The sequence below is a fragment of the Buceros rhinoceros genome, unplaced genomic scaffold, assembly GCF_000710305.1.
Source record: "Buceros rhinoceros silvestris isolate BGI_N320 unplaced genomic scaffold, ASM71030v1 scaffold17361, whole genome shotgun sequence".
Lineage (NCBI taxonomy): Eukaryota > Metazoa > Chordata > Aves > Bucerotiformes > Bucerotidae > Buceros > Buceros rhinoceros.
In genome coordinates this window covers 6292-28583 of record NW_010393841.1, presented here as the reverse complement: position 1 = coordinate 28583, position 22292 = coordinate 6292, and the positions used below count along the sequence as shown (strand labels likewise).

Here is a 22292-nt window from a genome sequence, read left to right as displayed (position 1 = left end):
CAGATTCCATTAATTACAATAGATTTACACAAAACCAGGTTTCTCTTAAGTACTGTATTTCCCAAGTATTTACAAGATGTTAATCACTCATAAAAGGCAAGGTCTTTTTTTTTCTTTGTAACTACAATTCATGGATCACTTTATCCATTTCAGGTGTACTTACAAAATTTTGATGTGTATAGTCAAAATGGGTCTTATTTCACAAATACCTTATAAGCAGTCATGCTTAATTTCATGCAAACATTGCATTATTTTAAGCAGTTATGCACGCGTGGACATCTTTATAAGACATTGCTACATAAATTGAGGATCCCCAGGTCAGGTAAGATTTTGAGATGAGGATGTGTGCCACTTTTTATGCATACATGGCAGGGATTTTCAGTTCATTCTTTAGATGAAAAAAATGTATTAATTCTAATATAGCAAAGCAAGCTTTTTTCCTTCAAACTTTTTAAACATAAGACAACAGCACTTTACAGTTTTCTGTGACATACCCTGCTGTGACTTTCAACAAGTAAAAGTGATAATTTAGAGACTGTAAATTACATTTCCCCCCCAATTTTTCTGAGCTTACTTTGAATGATACTACAAATATTTAGTTTAAGAAAGTATGCTGAAGAAGTACAAGCCATCATGCAGATGGCAGCAGAAACGAAGTCAGCACTTAGTCTTTCCTGAGGTACTTGCTAGGAGATTAGTGTTGGCTCCAGGTGTATTTCAGTGCTTTAATCTCAGTTTCAGTTAAGAACTAGGTAGTGCTAATATTCTAAAATTATTTGCAGAAAGTAAAACATTAATAATAACATATTACATATTTTTCACTTTCAAATACGGACTTTTTTCAAACATGTTGGAGTTACTACTAACCTATTACCAAGTAACAGCAGAAAAGTGCGATCGAAGCTACTGTAATACCAACGACCTTAATACAAAACCTTCTCTCCAATAAGCAATTCTGACTTTTACAGGATTGTAGTAGAATAATGATACTATACCTCAGTGAGCTTATTAGCATATCTATCTCAGAGCACACAACCTAATGGTGTAGAATTCTTATGGCATAGATTTGTGTAAGACTCTGTTGGTCTGCATCAATTTGAAGCTAAAATAAGTTTTGAGTAAAGTACCTCACATTTAGCTATGTTTCTAAAAGTCTCATTCCCTGGTTTTTAGCTTGAGTCTTCCACAAACACCACATACTACATGATTTTTAGAGCTTACCAATCATCTGAAGGAACAGTATAATCCTCAGGCTCAGGGCAATGGCTGCATGAGAAGTAAGGAAAAATAGAAACAGGGAGAGGAAAAAGAACCACAAAGACTAAAAAATTGGATTATTTATAAAAGAGAAGTTAAATGAAATTAAATTACTAAAAATAATTTTAAAGAAATCTCAACCAAGTATCATTAATATATCTTTATCTTAAAAAACTGGTGTACAAAGAATTTGAAAATAGCTCAGAGCAGCTTCTCTGAAGTCATAAAATTATCTCATGTGGTTGAAATTGAGCCCTACATATATATATATATACACACACACACACACACATTTAGATATATATATTAGAAATATCGGGGCTAGAACTGTCTTTTATTACTATTCATTAAGGATTGAAGTTTTTTTCAAAAACAGAAAGCCTAGAGTAGACTCCTGAAAGCCAGGATTTTCAAAGGGATCCAAACGATAAAGCCACAAAAGCCAAATCACCACTTTTGGCACAAGTCCAACACTTAATTTCATAACCTCTTCCTGATCTCTGCCCCGTTCCAGACATGTCTTATTATCTGCTACTGAATGCTCTGAAATCAGCCCAGGTCTAGCATCTCACATACTGATAAACCACACTGGTATTAACAACGTAGCTGCTTCTGCTCTACTTATTGCTCCCATTAATTTTTTTTTTCCAGTAAAGAGTCTTAGAAGTGTGAGGGTTTTACAAACTCTTTTGAAGCAGTTGGCTGCAACTGCTGAAAAAGAAATAGTAAAATGCTTTGTTTCCATTAATTTGGAGAGATTTCTTACTAGTAATACTGATATTTGGAGTTATGTGACTATAACAGTATTACTAAAAGCCACTTCAGTGGTGGCTACAGTAGTCTAGTTCATGTTACAGTACTGTAATTCAAATTCTTGTTCATCCTGCATACTATTTAGTGCAAGAGCATGTGCCTATATAAAATATGAAGCATGGAGAATGACACAAGTTTTTGCAGGTATTAGTGAAGGCTTCTTTTTAGTTACAACATTGAACAGAGCAAGGGACAGAAGAAACACGCATATTGAAGTCATGTTACAGCAGTAAGCCTTTGGTATCTAAACTTTATTCTTGTTCCTCTGCAAAAAGATGTCACGAGTGAAGCAATGTTACCTTTTATAAGTAACATCTCATATTCACAAACAAACTGACTCCTGGTTGTAGATACTGCCAGGCACAAGTATGCATGGGTACGTACGCACAGGCAGAAGAAAAGGCAGGCACGTAAAGAAAAGTATGTAAAAATACCTACCCATAAGCAACTCCTGCTATAGTACACTTCTTAAATTGCATGACATTGCATGTCAGGGTACCCGTTTTGTCCGAAAATATGTATTTGACCTAAATGAATGATAAAATTCATTATACATTATCATTCAGCAGTTATTTACATATCTAGTACAATTTATGACTATCACACTAAATATTTTTACAAGTTCTGCAATATTCATAGTTTATAGAAAAAACCCCCAATACCACAGTGCAGAAACACGACAGATGCGCAGTCTTGATCCCCATTTCCAAACACGGCAAGCAACTGAGATGTCAGGAAGCTTAAGCTTGCTTTAGTGCATTGTGGCATACTGAACTACCCCTCACTTTACATTTCGTTGAAATGCGAGGACTAGTGAAGACCAATGGCTTTGCCTGTAAAACACTCCACTCCGACAGAAAGTAACACGGTAAAAGAAAAATATCTATATGCATTTCAAACCCCCTCTTTCTGACAAAGAAATATCTTCTTAAAGCCAAAATATTCATAAAAAAATAACAGTTCAGAAATGCCAAGTTGCAAGAATAGAAGAAATATGATCCTTTCTCTCTACTGCAGGTTTCCTATTTCCCTAACGCCGTAAGTCCTTCCTCTCCAGAAACCACTAGTTACATGTATTTCAGCTTCAGTTTTTAAAATACTTTATCTGTGATATATTGAAATTAAGTTCAAATGTAATCTTAAGAAAAAAGTTAATATATGAAGAAACAAAGCGGTCTGTGTGACACAAAGGCCCTGTTAGTAAAAAGGTAAACTTCAACTTCATTAAAATTTATTTCTCATCAAGAAAATAATCTGCATTATGCATGAGGCTAATAAGGCTATATATTAATAAAATCTACTCAGCATCTCCTGTTTAAAGATTCTGTTTCTGAGGGATTATGACTTAGTCAAATCCACAGTTAGAAGAAATCTTCCATGTGAGGTTTATGCTTCAAACTGTCAGGGTTTTTTGTGAACAGAATGTGAAAGCAGGAATTGTAGCTACAAAAACTCAACCTTCTTTTCCATCACCAAAGTTTTGCCTTTCTTAAAACGTCAAGATTTCTTGGAGGAAAATCTCCTCATTATGTGCAGTCCTCACGTACTTCAGATAAGACACTTGCTCTTTTTGTTAACAGAGAGTCCTTTGGTCTCCCTACAAAAAACCTGCTCAAATTAAGAATCTGTCAGAAAACGACAGAAGTGGAGATTCCAGGAAGTCTGGCTAGATCTTGGTGGTGAATAAGACTTTGATGAGAATCTTAAGAAATGAAGAGAAGAACCGTTGAAGTCAAAAGAGGGAAGAGGATTGACAATATGAACAACAAACTCACTGTAGAGAAAAAAACCACCAACCAGATGGATTATGTAAAAATCAGACAGAAGGAAAACTAAGATTCCACAGAGTAGTCTCTTCCCCACCAGAGGAGTTTGTACTCTCCTTTAAGACCAGGAGGAAAATGAAATTTTCTATCTGCACTTACTTCTTAAACCCACTAAAAAAACAGAAACAGTAAAACCAGATCTCTTAAATATTAGTCTCTATAGACTTGTTTTCTATATGGCTAAAATTATGTTATTGTTTATCATTCTAAGGGAACCTAAATTCAACTTTTACATTCTCATGCAATAAACTAAAGGATTAGCTACGAAAATATCAAGGTTAGAAAAGCAAGAATATGTATCCTTGTGCATATAATACAGTTCAATTAAATGAGCACACAGTATTTTTTCCACAGAATCTGTTTACCATCACCAGTCGGTTTAACAGAAAGCATAATGCTGAGCATGTTTTTAAAGCAAGACTCCAAATACAACTGGCTGAAACAGCAAACATAATGTGTGCTGCTTCCGGAAGTGTGGCCTGTACCCCAGACCACTTCTACAAAGCCACACTTCCGTAAAATGAAGAACATACAAAAAGTGATCTTTTGTAAAAAGCCTAACTGATCTTAGAGTATTAAAAAAATCCCTCTAAAGCAAAATGAAGAATTAAGTCCTAATTTCCAGGTCTTAATTCAGTCACAGGTCCCTGTTCCATTCACCACTTCTAGTCTCCAGTGGCAAAAAAAGAGGGAATGAATGTACACAATGACTCAACCCTAGAGCACACCCACTGTCTCTTCTGAGCAAGGTAGTGTTAAAAAAACCAGAAAAAGAATACTGGAAGATAATACACTATCATAGAGTATATACAGAGAATCAACTTCTTGTGCCACAGACAGCCTTAACTCTCAGAATTATTCTGATTTTGTAACTGTAATGATACATTTCAATTTTCTGTGATTACCACATGCATGCTGATCCATAAAGCGGTGTTAATATGTGTTTAATATGGTTTTCAAAAATTTCACTCCCACATATTGCGAAGTGTTTTTAAAAATATCTGACAAAGAATAGAAATAAGTAAAGACCAAGGCAAGAGTATAAGTTTTTGAAATCAATCATCACATTACTTGAATTATAGACTGTAAAACTACATTAATAATTTCAATGCACAGAGTTGGAACCAGTAATTTTTTTCTACCTGTCCAAGTTCTTCATTGAGATTGGAAGTACGAGCCATCGCAGCAGTGTCTGTAGGTTCATAGTGCATGTCTATGTCCTAGAGACAAAAGAAAGATATATATTTAACATTAATCTTAAGTAACTTATTATAAGAAATCTCATACATAATTAGAAAAGGCAAGTATAGAAGAGCAGATTGAAAAATACAAGTTATGTACTTATGATTATTTCAACCTGGGAAGCCACAGACACAATCAGATCACCTCTGAAAGTCCCCAGAGATAATTAGATTTCTTATTTAAAACAAACCCATATATGACTCTCTGACATTTTACATTGATTACTTCCAGTGATTTGTATCATTGAAAAACTGTTGTATTTATGCATCTGGAACAGATATAGCAACAAACAAATACTACATTGTAACATTAGAGGAAAATCAGTCTTATCTGTTTATATTGTATGCTTAACTGGTAATTTCTAGATAAATATACCTTGGGATAAAACCATGAAGATAAAATTTAAGAGTACACAATAAATGTATGGTACATTATAAGTGGTGGTTGGTTTGGGTTTTTTTTTTTTACTTGCTAAAAAAACCAAAACCAAACCAAACCAAAACAACCGTTTATTTTTAAAAACAGTAAAATATTAAAACATTGTGAAGTATGGCAATGTAGTGCAACCAGATTGCAGATCACCAGCTTCTCTATACCAAAAATGATACGCACACACACAAAGATAATCTTGAAGGTAATAAATGTTCAGAGTCCCAGATTAAGATACATTAAAGACAACTAATCCCTCATTATGTGAAATGGGGGGGAACAGCAGTTAAAACTGTCTTTCAGATTTGTTGTATAAAGTTGCCAAACTACACATTCAAACTGGGTGAGCCTTTAGAATACAGAACATAAAGGAAGAACTGCGCTACATTTTCTCCTTTGTTTACAATTTGTTCTGTAGTGCAAGAGAAATGAAGAAATCAAAACCAGCTGACTGCTCACAAAAAGATTTAACTTTTAAAATAAAGCGTACACTTCACCTGCTACTCCACATATACTTTTTTCTGTTTCTGCATGTTATCATATCTCACACCACAAATCTATTTTGCATTTGATGAAGGAATCAGATTGAACACTTCAGGATGGTATTTTACATTTGGAAAAAAAAGAAAAATTGAAGGCATGCTATTAAAAGCACCGGGCTTTAAGTAGAATACCTCACCCCAAACCCTTCTTTTTCCCCATTAATTAATTAAGAAAAAAGAATAAAGGATGCCAAAATGATCTTTATACATTTCCTGGTGATGGTGGTAAAAATCAATGAAATACCTAAAAAAACCCCAAAAAACAACCCCCCCCAACCCCTAAACACAGGCGATGTTTAGAAAGGAGAAACAAAACTGGGAAAACTGCACTGGACTGCAAAACGCTTTCTTCTGACCATTCTGGATGAAACTGATACCTGAGTATTAATAAGGAGAAAGTACACAACACATAAAAACATGTTCCAAAAAGCAATTTGGTGCAGATACAAAGCAATAAATAAATAAAACCATTTACTATTATCTTACCAGATTCCAGTAATAAATAAACAGCATACTTAAGTATTTACATCAAGAAAAAGTCTGAAAAAACCATACACATAGTCAAGCAATCAATCATTTCACTTACTTGTAAACCCCTTGATTTTAAAAGTCAACGCATATTGTAAAAAGAATATTTACCCAATTTATGAAATATGCCTGGATAAATTTAACAACTTCAAGTGTAACCAACAAACTGATTGGAATAAGATTATTGAAGAGAATGATGAAAGTCAGGAAATTCAATCCAAAATTGCTTGCTCCACCATCTGCCAAAAACCAAAGCAAATAAAAAAACCCATTAAAGACCATGCTAAAGTTTGAATCTTTTTCTCTATCCACCCTCACACATTCTATTCCTCTCCACAGCAAAATACTGTGAAAAAGGTGAATTCACACAACATGAAAAGATGAAATTACAGAGTTTAATGAAAGTTCTAAAAGAACTGGAAATGTGAATATTAACACATATAACAAGCAGTTTTATACTACTTTTTCCTTTTATGTAAGTCTAGTAATAGAACCTTAGAGAAGATGCGAGTGGGAGATCGCAGTCTGCTATCCAGTACAGCAACAGGGTAGAAGATGTAGCCTGCCTGTCTGTATTCAAAGAAATCTCACAGAAAAGGTCCTAGGTTTCCACTGCCTATGGAATGTGGATCTGGTTGTTACTCTAAGATCCAAGACAGCAGGTTTTGTATTCTTTCATTAACACCAATTCCAGCATCAAAGAAAGCAGAAGTCTCAAAGACCAGAATGCTAACATTCACCACGACAGACAGTCTCAATAATGACTACTAAGATTAAATGAAGTTTGATACCTATTGCTACCTGTAAATAAAATAATATTCAGATAGATACTTAATGTTAACATTACCACTTTTCATCCACAGGCAATAGGTTGTTCTAACTAACAGCATTCAGAAAGATGGGGCACTGCTGGGACCCTTTTTCACTAGCACATAAAAATTAACTAACTAAAGGGAAAGGGGAATAAATTGCTTCTAACATACAAAGAGTACCTGGTACGAGAGCAACTATGAGCCGGCTGCAGCTTTAAAGGGCATACCTTACAAAATCCAACACAATTTCATTTAATCATGGGACATCTATCAGAAAATAAACTGACAAGGATAATCACTTGAACACACAAAATATCAATGGCCACTATTTGGTGTTTCTTCTTTCAGGAATAAAAACAAAAGCTTCTGTACTGCTTTACAGTTGTGCTAACAACCATATCCTGAAAACTTCTACATTTCCCAGAAAAGAAAAAATAAGTGCACTGAAAAGGAAAAGCAGACAAAAAGTAACAAATTATGAAGCACATCTTTAAAAGCCATCCTTTCATACTGCTGAAAATTGTCAATATTCAATTAATGATTCCACTTTTTTCCACCTCCACGCAAAAATATGAAAGTTAAGTTTCTTCCTTTAACAGCAGCAAAAAAGAAAACCCAACCCCAAACACTTTAGGAGAGAGCCTTCAAATTAGAATTCTAAGATTTTTCTTTTAAAACTGATCAAACCACCCCATAATCCCTACTTTGATGATTACATTCAGCCGCTTTGTATTCAAGACTGTTGTTTCAAGAGCAGAAAGCCCAATTCTGTTCTGTTCTGTTCTGTTGCCTATGTAAAGGCAACTCTAGGCTCACCATAAGGAATTTTGAAAACACAAATAATTGACCACAAAACATATTTATGAAAACTTCCTTTAAATCTAGTTCCCTGAGGGCCAAATTATGTCAGTATGTTGCAAGCTGCTGTGAAGGCCCACATAACACCACATTGGTTTGCATCCACCGGGCATACAGTTGCCGAGTATAACATGTTAGATAAGATCTTTTGTATCTATCTTCTTTAGGAGCAGTCTGCTAAGATCTGATGTTGGCAGCCAATAATTAGTTAGATCTCTATATAGTAAAAAATTATAAAGCCACAGCATCATTTCCTGGGAACTTAAAAATTCAGAAGTCACTGCAGCTTTAAATGTAATCCATTGGTAATAGCTGAAAAGGGCTTTAGCCTGATGTCTTGGAAGCTGACTGTTTATACCAGTGGAATGCTGATACAGACACTGATGAGCTGCAGAGATGTAAAGGCTGAAAGACAGAGAGGCAAACAACAAAGCTACCCTTCCCGAGTCGAGTAAGAGCTCAGATATAAGGTAAGGTACCTTACTTTATAGTCAGGTAAATTTTATACTTGCTGTGACATACCTAGCCTAATGACTTTAGTCAACAACCAATAAAGAAAGACTGATAGAAAACACACTGTGTAAAGGATGGTAGTCATCCTCCTTTTCAAATATGAAAGGTAACTGAACACTAAAATATCAATATATTATTTTACATCTTACAATTTAGATCAAGATACCAGTCCCTTCCAGTATGTCTTCGATTCCATATAGCTGAACCAATAGAGCAGATCAAAGACATGGCAATAAGGATGCAGAACAAAATCAAAATCTGAATATTTGTAATTCGTTCTACATTAGACATTTTAAGAGGTGGACTTGTTGAATTCTGCAAAAGACAAAAAACAACAGTGGCTATTAAATGTCAGAAGAGCTAAACACAGTTCTTGCATTGCAAATTACACATCACTGCATCCTTTTATAAATATTCTCCCAAACATATCACCATAAATGGCATTACTGTTTCACTCAAAAAAAAGCAGCAGCTTACAGATCCATGAATTAGAGCTTTAGATTTGTGTCACAAGCGGTTTAAACAATCACAAAGAACACCCATAACAGCAACAGCTAACAGTAAACATATAAAAATGAATGTGCATACACCTTAACAGTGCTACAGAAGACAATTGCTAACACAAACAAACTTTTTCAATAACAGTTTTACAAATCAGAAAAGCAATAGAGACATGCACGACCAATCTGAAAGCATTCTTTTTTTCTCAAAAAATGGACCTCAGTTCTGGTATTTCAAAGAGTACTAGGAAAAGTAATTTCATACTCTGAGAATGGTTCTCTTCCCACCTCATTTGGCAAATAAAAGTTTCGCTTTATTTTCTGACAAGTATGCTTACCTTTGTACTTGAAAGAAAGCTCCACAAGAGGACAGTTTTAGGAGCAGTCAAAAATAAAAAAAGATGAACAGGCAAACTATAACGATCCAACTTGCTACTAAAATAGTTTTCAAAAACACAAGCTATAACATAGAATCATCGGATATGCTTACTAGTGGAAAAACTACACTGTAGCTGTGGCTAGTAACAACTGGAAGAAATCACTTTATTTTTATTGGTTTTACTGCACAGGAAAGATGCTCCATTACTGACTTTAACTACTGTATTTAATCTAGCCACGCTTTCTGAAAGGATTTTCAGTGCTGTGTAATGGCATAAGGTAACAAAACAGTAATTTAGAGAAAATGCAAGTGACAAACCTGCATAAGTTTTGTGTCATGTCCTGTATATACCACTATTCCATGAACCCACTGAGTATTTCTCAGCTGAGCTCCTCGTAGAAGAATCTGATCAGATCCCAGTGGAACAGTACTAGAAGGAAGGAGTTTTATAGGTTAGTGTTAAACCATGCAGTGAATAAATGTAACCAGCAGTTGCTAAAGCTTATTAGCTAATTGCTCAAAATTTTGGTTATTATTATAAATAAACCAGGAATTTAATTTTCAGAGTTAACTTTCTGGGAGTGTTGACAGAGAGAAAACTTGACAGTTGCAAGCAAGTCCAAATATTTAAGATTGCAAAAATACTACTTACCACTTAATTTTGTCTGTGGACATTAAAGATCTGGTACTGCTTATGCAAACATACTGAAACTATCAAGGGCTAATTTTCCTTTGATTTATCATGACGAAGTTTCTTCCCTAAATGTACGCTGAAACTCAACTATACTCCTACAGAACTGGCTTTCCAAAGCAAATTTTCAAGTGAAATAATTATCTGAACTCTCAATCCACTCCTTCAGTGAAATAAATACCACAACAATATTTGTTAAAACTCACACTTTCTGCACCTTCTTTAAACTGCAAAACCAAGTAAATGTACTTGTGTTATTCTTTTAGAACTGCCCTCATTAAATGAGCAACAAAACCTCCTAAGACAATGGAAATATTTAACTGTCTAAATTCAGACCGCTGACTTTATACATATATCTTAGCTCAGGTTTTTCTTAAAATATTAAAAAGTTTTAGATAATTATTAGTCTTTTTCTGGGACAAACAATACCATATTTTTGCACTTTCATTTCTGTAAATACCAGCTAGCAGTTCAGACTTGGCAATAGTGCTCTAGTGTTTGTCATTCTTAACTAAAACTATTATCTCCATGGTTGTTTGAAACAACACATTATGAAGATCGCAAATAAATTGCTTAATGACAGCAACTGTATCTTTGATATATACTTTATAAAGAGTCTGAGGAAGCCATGGTATTTGTTAACATTCCAGAAAGTCAGTCTCAGTGAGTAAGTTCCAGTTAATAATTTTTTTCTGATTCATCACATCCTCTTCTCACTCACCGGCTTTTAAAATTCAAAAACTGCAAGTAAAGAGCAAATGCATTCTTCTTCCCCTAAAATTAACAGTGCAATGTGAATTTGTAGAACCTAGAAAAATTATTTCATCTTCAAAAGTATTTGAGTGCTTTTCCATAAAAAATAAAACCAAACACCACTCCACTACAATAGTTCACTTACTTTCTATAGAGTGAGCATTGAGAATACTGACTGTTTAAGGAATCATTCTCCCCACCATTTCAGTAACTGAAATGTTGAACAATATTGTCATGGAAAATAATTTCCAGGTGCAGGCACTTCATCAAAAGAAAGAATCAGGGAAGAAAACTGAAATATAAAGCATACTGAGATTTACTTGCTTTCTAATCCTGAACCGTACTGCTCTTGTATCTGAGATGTGTTCATACCATGACAAAATTAAGACAATAAACGTCCTCTTAGTATGAAAGGAACTGCTGGGGTTTGAATTACACAAGAATCATTAAGAAGGACTCCTGTTGTCATCAAAGATTGCTTCTGACATATTATTTATTTGCATTCCTGGATCAGAATCATTCTAAGGCTTCTGGACCATTCATCAGCACAATACGTAGCTCAGGAATGCATTACATATCATTCCAAGAATAATGAGGTATTTTTAATCTAACACGCTAGTAAGACAGCCAGAGAAGATGAAACCAGAGAAAGTCACTTTTAAGTTCACCACAAATGAACTGGAAACCTTCTCCTCTATGGAGCTACTCTGGAATGCCAAAGGACTTTCTGCCCCTTCTACCAACATCCGAGTCTAGCTAGGCAGAAGTCAAAACCTTCTCTCTAGCTGAATCAGTTGAGTTCTAAGACTCTTCCTGCCACCTCCTGACCTTCCACTTTGTTTTACCCTCTTAACAACTGCAAAGAATACGCACTGAAGACCTTCCTATAACAGGATCCATCGGTTTGTTTTTTTTTTTCCCCCACCAAGACACTGTCTCTCAAATGGATACCCTTCTCCAACCTGGGACAGGAATTTATCCTCAAGGGTCTGCTACTGGGAAGACAATCAGAAGAGAATTGGGACTGCAGGCAGTGGGAGTTGTCTCCAGTAGAGCTGCTGCACAGACCAAGAAGCTGAAAACAGAAAGCAAAACAACCAAGGACCATAAAAAGCCCAGATCTGCTAGGTGCCATGCTGATCCTGAACACTGTGACCTTACCCCGCCCTCTAACACCATGACGGTGCAATGATTTGACAGAGCTCTCAAGTCTGTTTTCTGACCTCAGCCTTCTCTGCTCCAATTAATCTGATTCTTCTTGTCTGCTACATAACTAATGACTCCTCAGCAACATATGTGGGTTGTATTCAGTCAGGGATGTTCTCAATGGGGAAATAATAACCTTTCAGCATACTTTTCTGCTAGGGCTATTAAGGGTATATTAAGAGATAATAATTTCTAAGACACATTTGAAAGCTTACATATCAAAATATTTTTCCTAATAGGCATATTTCACTCTTATTCAAAATTTTCATAAGAATGTCTTCTGGAAAACACTTTAGGTCTGGATAACCAGTATCTGCCCTTGCTTTTAACTTGCTCATCCATTTTCTCTAAGCCATTGTCTAATCATAATTTCAAATGTATCCAGGCTAAAGATCATTTCTCCCTTCTATAGCTAACTGTCTTCATTGCCTCAAATCAAGTGACATGCCTGTGCATACTCGTGAACGTAACAAAGAGCCGCACACTTTGGAGATAAGAGTTAACACACTCAGAAGCTGAGGATACCATGAAAACTGTTTTGGCCTCTTTTAGTTCACAGATTTAGTCAAAAGGCAGAATAGCTGTAGTGGAGTTCTACATCCTTGAATACTGAGTATCCAAAACAAAAATAACCAAAGACAACCTTCTGGTTTTTTGAGTTGCTCTACCATGAAGGAAAAAACAAAAGACTGAAAAGGTCAACCAGATAACTTATTGGAATTCCATAAATGTTCTACCTAAAGGGAAAGAAGAAACAAGAGGGAGATAAACATTTTCAGTATCCTCCACTGCTTTTGCAAAATGTAAAGACAGCAGATAAAGTGGAGATAACAACTACTAGATCTACATAATCTGGTAGGAAGGTTTTAAAAGCATCTAGATAAATAAATACCTATTAGATGAACCTGTGCTACCTCTAATATGAGCAGAAAGAGAAATCATCCCTGATTTTTCAGGTTGGGAAAAAGATCAGGATCCAAAAAGAGCTACTTACCTGCAATTCTTTTTCACTGAAGGTAAATATTATATTAGAGCCACACTTTTGGAACTATCCTACTTCATTGGAAAAAATATTTAAAATATTAAAAAACTGAATCTCTCAAATGACAAACTGCTTGACCAGCAGATGGCGTGCTCCTATACATTTCTTGGGGTGTAATAGCCATCATCACATTCAATGTTTCTTTTCAAAAATAAAATTTTAAAACTAAATGGTTAGATTAAAAAGAAAAATATGTTTTTCTCTCTAGCCAGGGAAGAATGATGAATGTGTGGATCTATTATAACTATTACCTTCAGAGAAGAATTACAGGTAAAAGTTTTTCTCTTCTTAATGACAAGAACAGTGGAATTATAATAGATCCACACTCTTGTGACTGAAAACTCCCAGAATGCATCTGTAAGAAATCAGTAAATAATGAATGGAATATATATATATATACGGTATTTAATAATTATAGTACTATAAGTATCAGTCTAAAACCACAAACGTGAATATTCAATATACAATACTGTATATGGAGAAATAAATGCCTACCAATTTAAAAAGAAATCCTGAAAGTCTTTGGGAATAAAGGACTCAATAATTTTGGATCTAGTAATGAATTTTATACACATTTAGTTTGAGTCCATAGAAAACTCCAAATATCAGTATCTGGTAAGCACTTAAATATTTAAAGCATTTTTGAAGCAGTTTTACAAGCATGGATGTTGTAACTGTGCTCTATTTTTACAAAAACATACTTTCAGTAAGCTAAGGTATTAAACATCTTTCAGCTACCAAAGTAGAAGAATGTGAGGTATATAGTCATGGACTCAGTTCCACTCCAGACTTAGACAAAAAAACCACCAATTAAAAGAAGAAAAAAAACTAGACAAGAGAATATTTCAATTTGACTTCTATAATAGAAACTTAACAGGAAAGGAATGAGATGCTTAAGGAGTGAATTACTAGGTATATGTTAAAAATAACTATTGCTCTATGAAGGTCAACTAGTATAAAAACCTCAGGTTGTAGACACTGGAACTAGAGTTTTACCCCACGTTTTTTGAAGAATAAAGTCTAATAAAGAATACAGAAAAGATTTTTACCTCTTTAGTCTTTACAGAATAAAGACTTTATTATTAATATTTTAACTCGAGTAGTTCAACAAGATATAGCTACCTGCTGTTAGATTTAATCTACTGAGATCATATTCCTTGAATTTACATACCCATGACCATCCAGTCGGATGTTTCCAACAAAGTCATAGAGATGTCTGTTTGGACTCTCACATTCAATCCTGCCTGAAAGTCTCATCAGGCTGTCTATATCCTTTATGTCCGATGTTAGTGGCAAACCCTGTAAACAGTTAGTCATGACATTAAAAAATAGTTTTCCAATGTACAAAGCAATGTATTATAAATCTGGTAGTGCAAAACCAGAAAACCAGTATCCCTATGGGAACAAAAAGGGACTGCTACACTTCGCTGTCACACTGCTGGATGCTACAGAGAGTGAAAAAAAATCACCTTGGTATTTTAAAACACCGTGATGAAGACAGGGTCACAACTCGTCATATAACTCAGCTTGTGCCTGCATAGAGACAGTGCACTGAGTCAAAAACTGTTATACCCTACCTGCCCCTCAAGGACACTATCATCTCCTTTCTGCAGGGCTTCTCCTCATCTATCTCTTAAAACAAAAGCAATACCAAGCTACAACTCTTTCCACATATGTTCCCAAAGAATAACCTTAAAACTAAGTGCAAGGTATGGCTTAGGAGTAATCATTCATTCTTTCCACTTAATTAACTGAACAAAAACTTTTGTGATGTCTGTAACTTGCAGCTTTTTATTTAAACCATTAAAATTTCAGAGTCTTCTAAAATGGTCATTGACGTTATTAAATGGTTTTATAAGCAGTAACAGTTTAAAAAAATACTAGCAATATTCTCAAAAACGAAATTCCTACCTGTCGAATTTTTAAGTTTGTCTCACCATCTAAGTTAGATGTTTCGATGTAGCACATAGCTTGCGGTTCACTATTAAGAAAAAAAATTTCCTTAATTTTAAATTAGAAGCTCAAAATCCATGACTTTTCTGTAATCTTTTAATAGCCATTTATGCAATCACTTTTCTCTTATCAATTCTTCAGAACTAGAATAATTTACAGCCAAATCTGTAAAACCAACATTATTTTACATTTTCAGAAAAGTTTGCCAAAACCTACCTACCTTAGATGAAACACTGCTAAAAATGCTGTCCATAGTAAGTTTTCTATGTTTTTGTATGAGATGAAGACACAGGCACACAAATGTAGTATGGCAGTTGTTGACATGAAAGTTTTCATGTAAAAAAGTACCAAATTACAGATAACATAATACAGGTTTTGAAATATATCTGTCCTTCTTATGCAATTTTAAAAGCTTTTTTATAAACTAAAAGTTTTAACTTTATACAGAACATATCTACTTAAATATTCATCTGTTTGACATATACTGATAAAAGGCCTACTGCATTTATTTTTTCAATACACTTCTTTGATGTGTAATACAGCAGTATTTTGTAACATACTTCCAGGCTTTAAAAGAAATTACAACCATTATAGATGAAGTAACTAGAAAAACAGAAGGACAAAATTACTTTTCTGCAAATAGAGAGTAAACAAGAACAGGTCTAAAGGGCCAGAATTTCTGAATTGTTCCACTCAGGTTCTACATTCCAGACACGAGGACAGAATACCTACTACTTATATCCTCAGTAGAAAGAACTTTTGATCCTGTAAAGGACCAGAGGAATCATAAAAATCCCATACCACCTAAAAGAATAAATGTTTACTCTCTATACCACTTCAAAGCTTCTAATATTTTCCTTCTTTCTAGCATGAAATTAAAATGTTTTTTAAAATTTGCTTTCTTAATGCAGTAGTGTCTAATGATAAGCAACTTGGTTTTAAAATGCTTGCAGGATAGAGTTATACAGGTTATTCTAACATTGTAAAGCAAAAGCATTAAAACATGATAAATCATTATCATAAATTCCTTTCAGGTTAGCATTTTCTTCCTGGCAAACTTTTCTAAAAATGTAAATAACCTCTGTTTAGATCACTTGGATGGAATCACCTGTATAAAACATTAGTACCATTCCAACACTTTTATCAGTTAATAGTAAAATCCAAACAATACTTTTGTGAAGCACTTTTAAAATGGACTACGGAAGCAAAGACATTTTAAGTGAGACACATGCTTAATTGTAATTACTGTAGCAGACAGCAGTGACCTCCAAAGTACCAAAGTTAGTTAGATCAAGGCAGGCCCATTGATTGGTTAGGGAAAAACAAAGTGCAGTAACAGTGCAGACAATAGCGTAAAGCTGACTGGTCTAAGAAACATGCATTTTGTCACAACACACAAGACAGTGCTGCTTTTGCCACTGCATGCAGCAGAGATTGTGCAACATCCAAGTTTGTGCAGAGGGTCCTCTACCAGTCCTACCAACACTGAAGTATATTCTTTGCTGAAAACAGGGGGTTGGTATAAACATGTATATTTTTCTTAATTTGCTCTAAGGTATTAAACATATGTTTATCCTGGTGTTCTACTGCATGTTTGTTCAATAACAACTTTGATAAATTTCATGGGGGTAGTGTTAAAACAAAGAGCAGTGAAACGAATTTCCTGGAGCGTTATTGTGTATTTACACTTCAATGATCTGTACTTTTGTCAACTAAACCCCTTCTAATTTTACAGATGTCTGGGTTTTGGCAAAGAAATGTGAACAGCAAAGTGAAGATTATCAGCACGGCAGTGTTCTTCATATTTGGTATATGAGGACCCACATACACGAATCCTGTACAACTAGTTTATTCTAACCTTGATGACAGACTGATGAGATCAGCTGGGAGATGTTCCCCATTGGTCACTTTCACTACTTCCCCTACTGCCACCTACACATCCCAGTTTGAAAATGATTAGAACAGAAAAAATAAGTGACAGGGAAAACCAAAACAAAACAAATGGACAAAGACAAAAAGACAGAGTTTGAAATTATTATACAAACAATACATGTTAATTAAAATCTCTGATGACAATTTTTTCAAAATCTATTTTAATCAGGTCAGGAAGAAAAGAGCTAGAATATTTTCATTTTTACTCCAGTGGACTGTTTTATTGTAAGGCACCAATTTTAAGCTGCAGAACACACTGATATTGTACAGTAAAACCAAAAAGCTGTTATGATTATTTCTTGACTGATGAAGCTTCTAGCCACTCCATACATTAATTAAAAAACATAAAAGCCACAACAAAAGACTTTTCCAACTTTTCTGAGAAGTCAGGTGACAAGAACCTTCCTAGGGAGACATGCTGAAAAGGATTTTGTGTTCTGTTTCAGCTTTGTAAATTTCAATTTACACTGAACTAGCAAGAACCAAAAGGAATTAAAACTCTGAGGTTTGCATCCTTCAACTGTAAGAGATTATAGTTTCTTAAAATAATTAAGATCCTCTAATTCTTCAGAAACTGTTATTGCTGGTAAAAAGAACCAAATATTATTCACCTGAATTAAAGCCAGGCTCACAGGCTCACAATGATATTGAAACCTAAAATGTAACTGGGTATCAATAAACACCTGGAAAGCAAAAGTGATGTGACTGTCTTCCTGGAGAATGCATGGCCACATGGAGATGAGAGGTGGAGAAGGAAAGCTCATGCCAGTATGCAGGCATGATTACAGGTAATGTAGTAGCACAGCGTTCTCTCCTGGAAAGAGGGTTACAACAGGACACTAGTACTGGAACTATGAAGGAAGTTTGAGCTGGAAGAAATGCCCTAACTGGGCCCAGAAAAACAACCACGACTCAGAGTCCCCTCTGCAAACTGGATCCTAGAAGAAAACCTGACAGGAAAATTCAAGGTGAGTCATAGTTAGGACAGTGTATTCAGATAACAGCCTTAAAGTGAGTTTAACCAAAGAGGTAACAATCCAGAAGTGACAAGACCAGTCGTAGCTAACTATTTTTTTAACTTATCAACGCATGATGTAGGATTCCTCAGGAAGGTACGAGGCTTGGAAAAAAGGCTTTGCAGGTTATTTTTTTTACAACTGGAAAACACCAGGATGCAAATGTCCTCCAAATCCAAAAGGACAAAAAAACCCCAGTGAAGACTCTAGGCAAAGGCTTAAATTTAGGAGCTTACTCAGGAAGATTATAAAGAGGCTGCTCTGAGATGATGTAATCTGTTTTGCTTGCACAGCACTAGGGTTAGCATGACAGAAGCTATTATCAGGCCAAGAGAGCAATTGTACTTGCTGCATGGTGCATTGCCTATGAAGATCTTGGTGGAGAAGCACCAATAAAATTTATAAATACTTCTCCAAGTGCGGAAGTAAAATGTTTATAGAGGATACTCAATATAAAAACATCTGAAGTTATGACAAACGTTAGTACGAAGACCGACTGTGGGGAAAACTTACATTATTATCTGGCAACTACTTTACACTTAGTATTTTAATAAAAGTGGTTTACAGTTACGCTTAATTTTGAGATACAGTGGAAGATGAAATAAACAATGTACTAGTCTACACCACAGTCTGTTACAGAGATATGTAAGATCCTAACCTTATTAAGTGTATGTATGAGTGGATTCATTAACTTCAGTGAGATCATAAACGGTTTAGACCTAATCCACAATCATACCACATTACAATAATACTTCTGCTTGTGCCAGAAAAGAATATGGAAATTGCATAGTAAACAGAGTAATACATCAAAAAACAATTGACCATATTTAAATAATTTTCATTTAAAAAATTAAGAATATGTTGTCTATTGACCTGATCAAATAGATGTTGAAAAGTGTGCATCTTCCACATAGTATGTGGATTTCTTAAATAAAACTGTCCAAGGAAATGATGATAAACAACATCTGATTGTCCACGTAAAGAGTCACAGCATTACATGCTCTGGATTCAGTATGGCTTTCAGTGCTGAAATTATTCAATACATATATATGTTAGAGAATAAAGTGAACGCTCAGCTCAAAGACAGTGCTAATTTGATGGTTCACATCTCATTTTAACTTTTTTTCCCTGAATCAATTATCAAACTGGTGACTATATCTATTAGAAAACATTTCTATTCCCTGTAATATATCAATTTTAATTTACTTACAGGATGCAGTTTGTTACATACATACTAAAAGCCAACCTGGCTAAACATGGCAGTTGATGTCCAGGTTTTAGACAGAGAATCGGCCTTTTTTTTTTAATTATATCTAACAACAAAAAAATATACTAAATTTTTCTTAGGAGTTAATTAAATGGCAGTGTAATTTTAAAACTGTAATTGTCTCATTTTAGAGAAGCACTGCCTGAAATGATAAATGCCCGAATGAACAGAAGACTGCACTTCAAACAGCAGCATTTTTGTTTATTCCTTATTTCCTTGGAGCAATCATAAATAAATAAATAAGTAAAGAAGTAAATAAATGCAGGGTAGAGAAACCAGCCTCTACACTATAAGCATCAGTGGGCATCTCTACCTTGATGAGAGCAGTACAGTGTCAGCAGGTATATACTCTTTGCCTTTTATTATAACTATATCTCCAACCTCTACCTGAAAGAAAACTGGGAATTGGTTAATGGTCTCAAACAAAGTATGTTATCCCTTTGTTTTAGCACAGTAAATATTTACCTGCTGAATTTGCTAGAAAGACTTTTAAGAAACTCATACACTTAGAGAAGCATATAGGTATTAGGTACTCGAAGATCACTGGAATTCTTTGGCAATCTATTCTTTCATAGGTTTAATCCAGACCTCCTCTGTGCAGTTCTTTACTTTTGCTAGTTATTGTAACTTTATTGGAAGACCCATGTTGAGTTAAAGAAGAAATCTCCCCATATACCTTATCCTTTCTTCTCCAAAGGTATGAACCAATTTAATCTGAACCTTCCCTCCAAATTACTGTGGGTCAAATTTGGCTCAAGCTTTCAGATACAGAAACCAATAAAGCTAAGGGATTAGACAGATAGCATAACATTTAGTCCTTTAAAGTTAACTTTAACAGTCCCTTCCTAACTACTGCATGACAGTCTTTAAAGTTCTCACTGTTTAAGCCAAAGAAGTTCAGTAAGTAGACAAAGTAACTAGTTTCCAGAAAGAAGTTTCTGCCTTGCCACACAATACTAAGCAACTGTATCCTTTTGCTATATGTGAATACTCCCAAGTCAATCATACTACTCAAGTTATTTTTCACTGAACTTCAAGCCCACCATTTAATGGCAGTTCTGACTGACTCAGGCCATCAAATCTAACTTGACATAAAAGTACATTTTAAGTGACGAGTATTAACAAGCAAAAAATAAGATACAAAAGATTATATTTCCAATCATACCAGTTTATTCTTGTCAATGACAATTATTTGGAGAAATAAAGCAAACATTAAATGTGCATTATGCTCTGAAGTCACCAAGGTAAACACACACCTTTTCCCAGTGGACAATCTCCCATGCACCATTTCTTAGTACTGAAAAAAAGAAAAAACAAGAAAGGTATTTTTCCAGTTACACAATCTAACTGCAGTATACAGGTATGTGTTAGATTCATTATGAAAGCCATACAGACATAGGTCATTTACACAATCTCTTAACAGCATGCCTTGTTTCTATAAATTCAGGTCAAGCATTTAAATTATACGGCACATATTCTGTATAACAATTTTTGTACCATAGAATCTTATTACAAAGTCAATCAGAGCATTTTACAGGGTTTGTGATTCAATTAAATCAGATAAAGATTGTATGATAAAGTACTGTTTTCTAAAGTAAATTAGTAATTGGGATAAAAAGTTCCAAAGTCAGACAGTTATGAAATTATTGGGAGTGGGGAAAGTAAATTCATGATTTTATTTCTCAGTTCAAATATTGATGAGGTTCATACAAAAAAGATCCATATAAATTCACCATCTGGCTTCTTAGGATTCATCTGTTCTAACCATTATTGTCATGCCAAAGAACTTCAGGGTCATTGCATTGATGTCCTCCATAAATATACTGGAAATCCCCAAATCAACACATGCCACTTAGCCTAAGATTTAATATAGATTTTCCCTAGGAGACATAATTAATATTTCAAGTATACTCCACTACTCTAGTTTTAAATATTGCTACTATAAAAAAATCTGTGCCTCGCTTGCCAGTTATTTGCCAATATTGTGTTTTCAGAGGATTATAAAGGTGACTTTTTTTTATTAGTACCAGTTAATGTGCAAAAAGAAAATGAAATGAAAATATGCTTCCATGTATCAATACTCAAATAACTAAGACATTGTTCTCTTTCACTGTATCTCCCAGCTTTCAAACTGTCCTCAGGATATTTATCTAAGTAGTGATCTGGATTAAGTTCTTACACAAACATGTGTTGATTTCAAAAAAGTATATAAAAATCTGAGAACACATATGGCCTTTACATCTAAAGCCTTCCTTGAGGTTCTGTCCAGGCTCACCCCTCTTCATGTGTATCTCAATGATTTCCATGAGTCATTATCTAACCTGCTTAATAAATCTTCAGGAAGAGGTAACTTCTCTTACCCTTCATTCCCCAAAATTTATTAGTGCTGATATGCTCAGGGCAATAGTGAATGGAGCAGTCTCCCTGCCAGGTATTTTAATGACCACCTCACGAATCAGTTGATCATTATCTAAAATCTATTTTGACAAACCATTTCCCTTCACTGGGAAAACTACAGATACAGAGCGAGGACTGGTTGTCATACTGTCCTAAGGAACCCAAGACATTTAATAATTGTGTCACCAGCTACCTACTTCCATGCCCTTGTGTAAGCATACTGTTTGTGGAGCCATGGTATCAACCAGATGAGAGAACTGATGAGGATTAAAAATATACCTTGCACCAATCCTGATGAATAAGTATCACAAATAGCTATAGCAGAGTGACTGACGG

The 22292-nt window shown here is 34.7% G+C and overlaps 1 protein-coding gene across 1 annotated transcript in view; it reads right to left on the bottom strand.

The window, feature by feature from the left end:
• Window positions 1-22292, bottom strand: part of ATP8A1 (ATPase, aminophospholipid transporter (APLT), class I, type 8A, member 1) — a gene marked incomplete at its 3' end in the record, with an annotated part of 43053 nt that overhangs the window by 17883 nt on the left and 2878 nt on the right. The window contains exons 2-11 of the mRNA XM_010145028.1: window positions 20816-20856; window positions 17203-17276; window positions 15303-15372; window positions 14563-14690; window positions 10018-10129; window positions 8970-9135; window positions 6749-6876; window positions 5039-5116; window positions 2509-2597; window positions 1222-1266 (exon numbers count right to left, since the gene is read on the bottom strand). Coding sequence (XP_010143330.1) covers window positions 1222-1266; window positions 2509-2597; window positions 5039-5116; window positions 6749-6876; window positions 8970-9135; window positions 10018-10129; window positions 14563-14690; window positions 15303-15359 — 803 coding nt within the window. The remainder of the gene's footprint in view (window positions 1-1221; window positions 1267-2508; window positions 2598-5038; window positions 5117-6748; window positions 6877-8969; window positions 9136-10017; window positions 10130-14562; window positions 14691-15302; window positions 15373-17202; window positions 17277-20815; window positions 20857-22292) is intronic.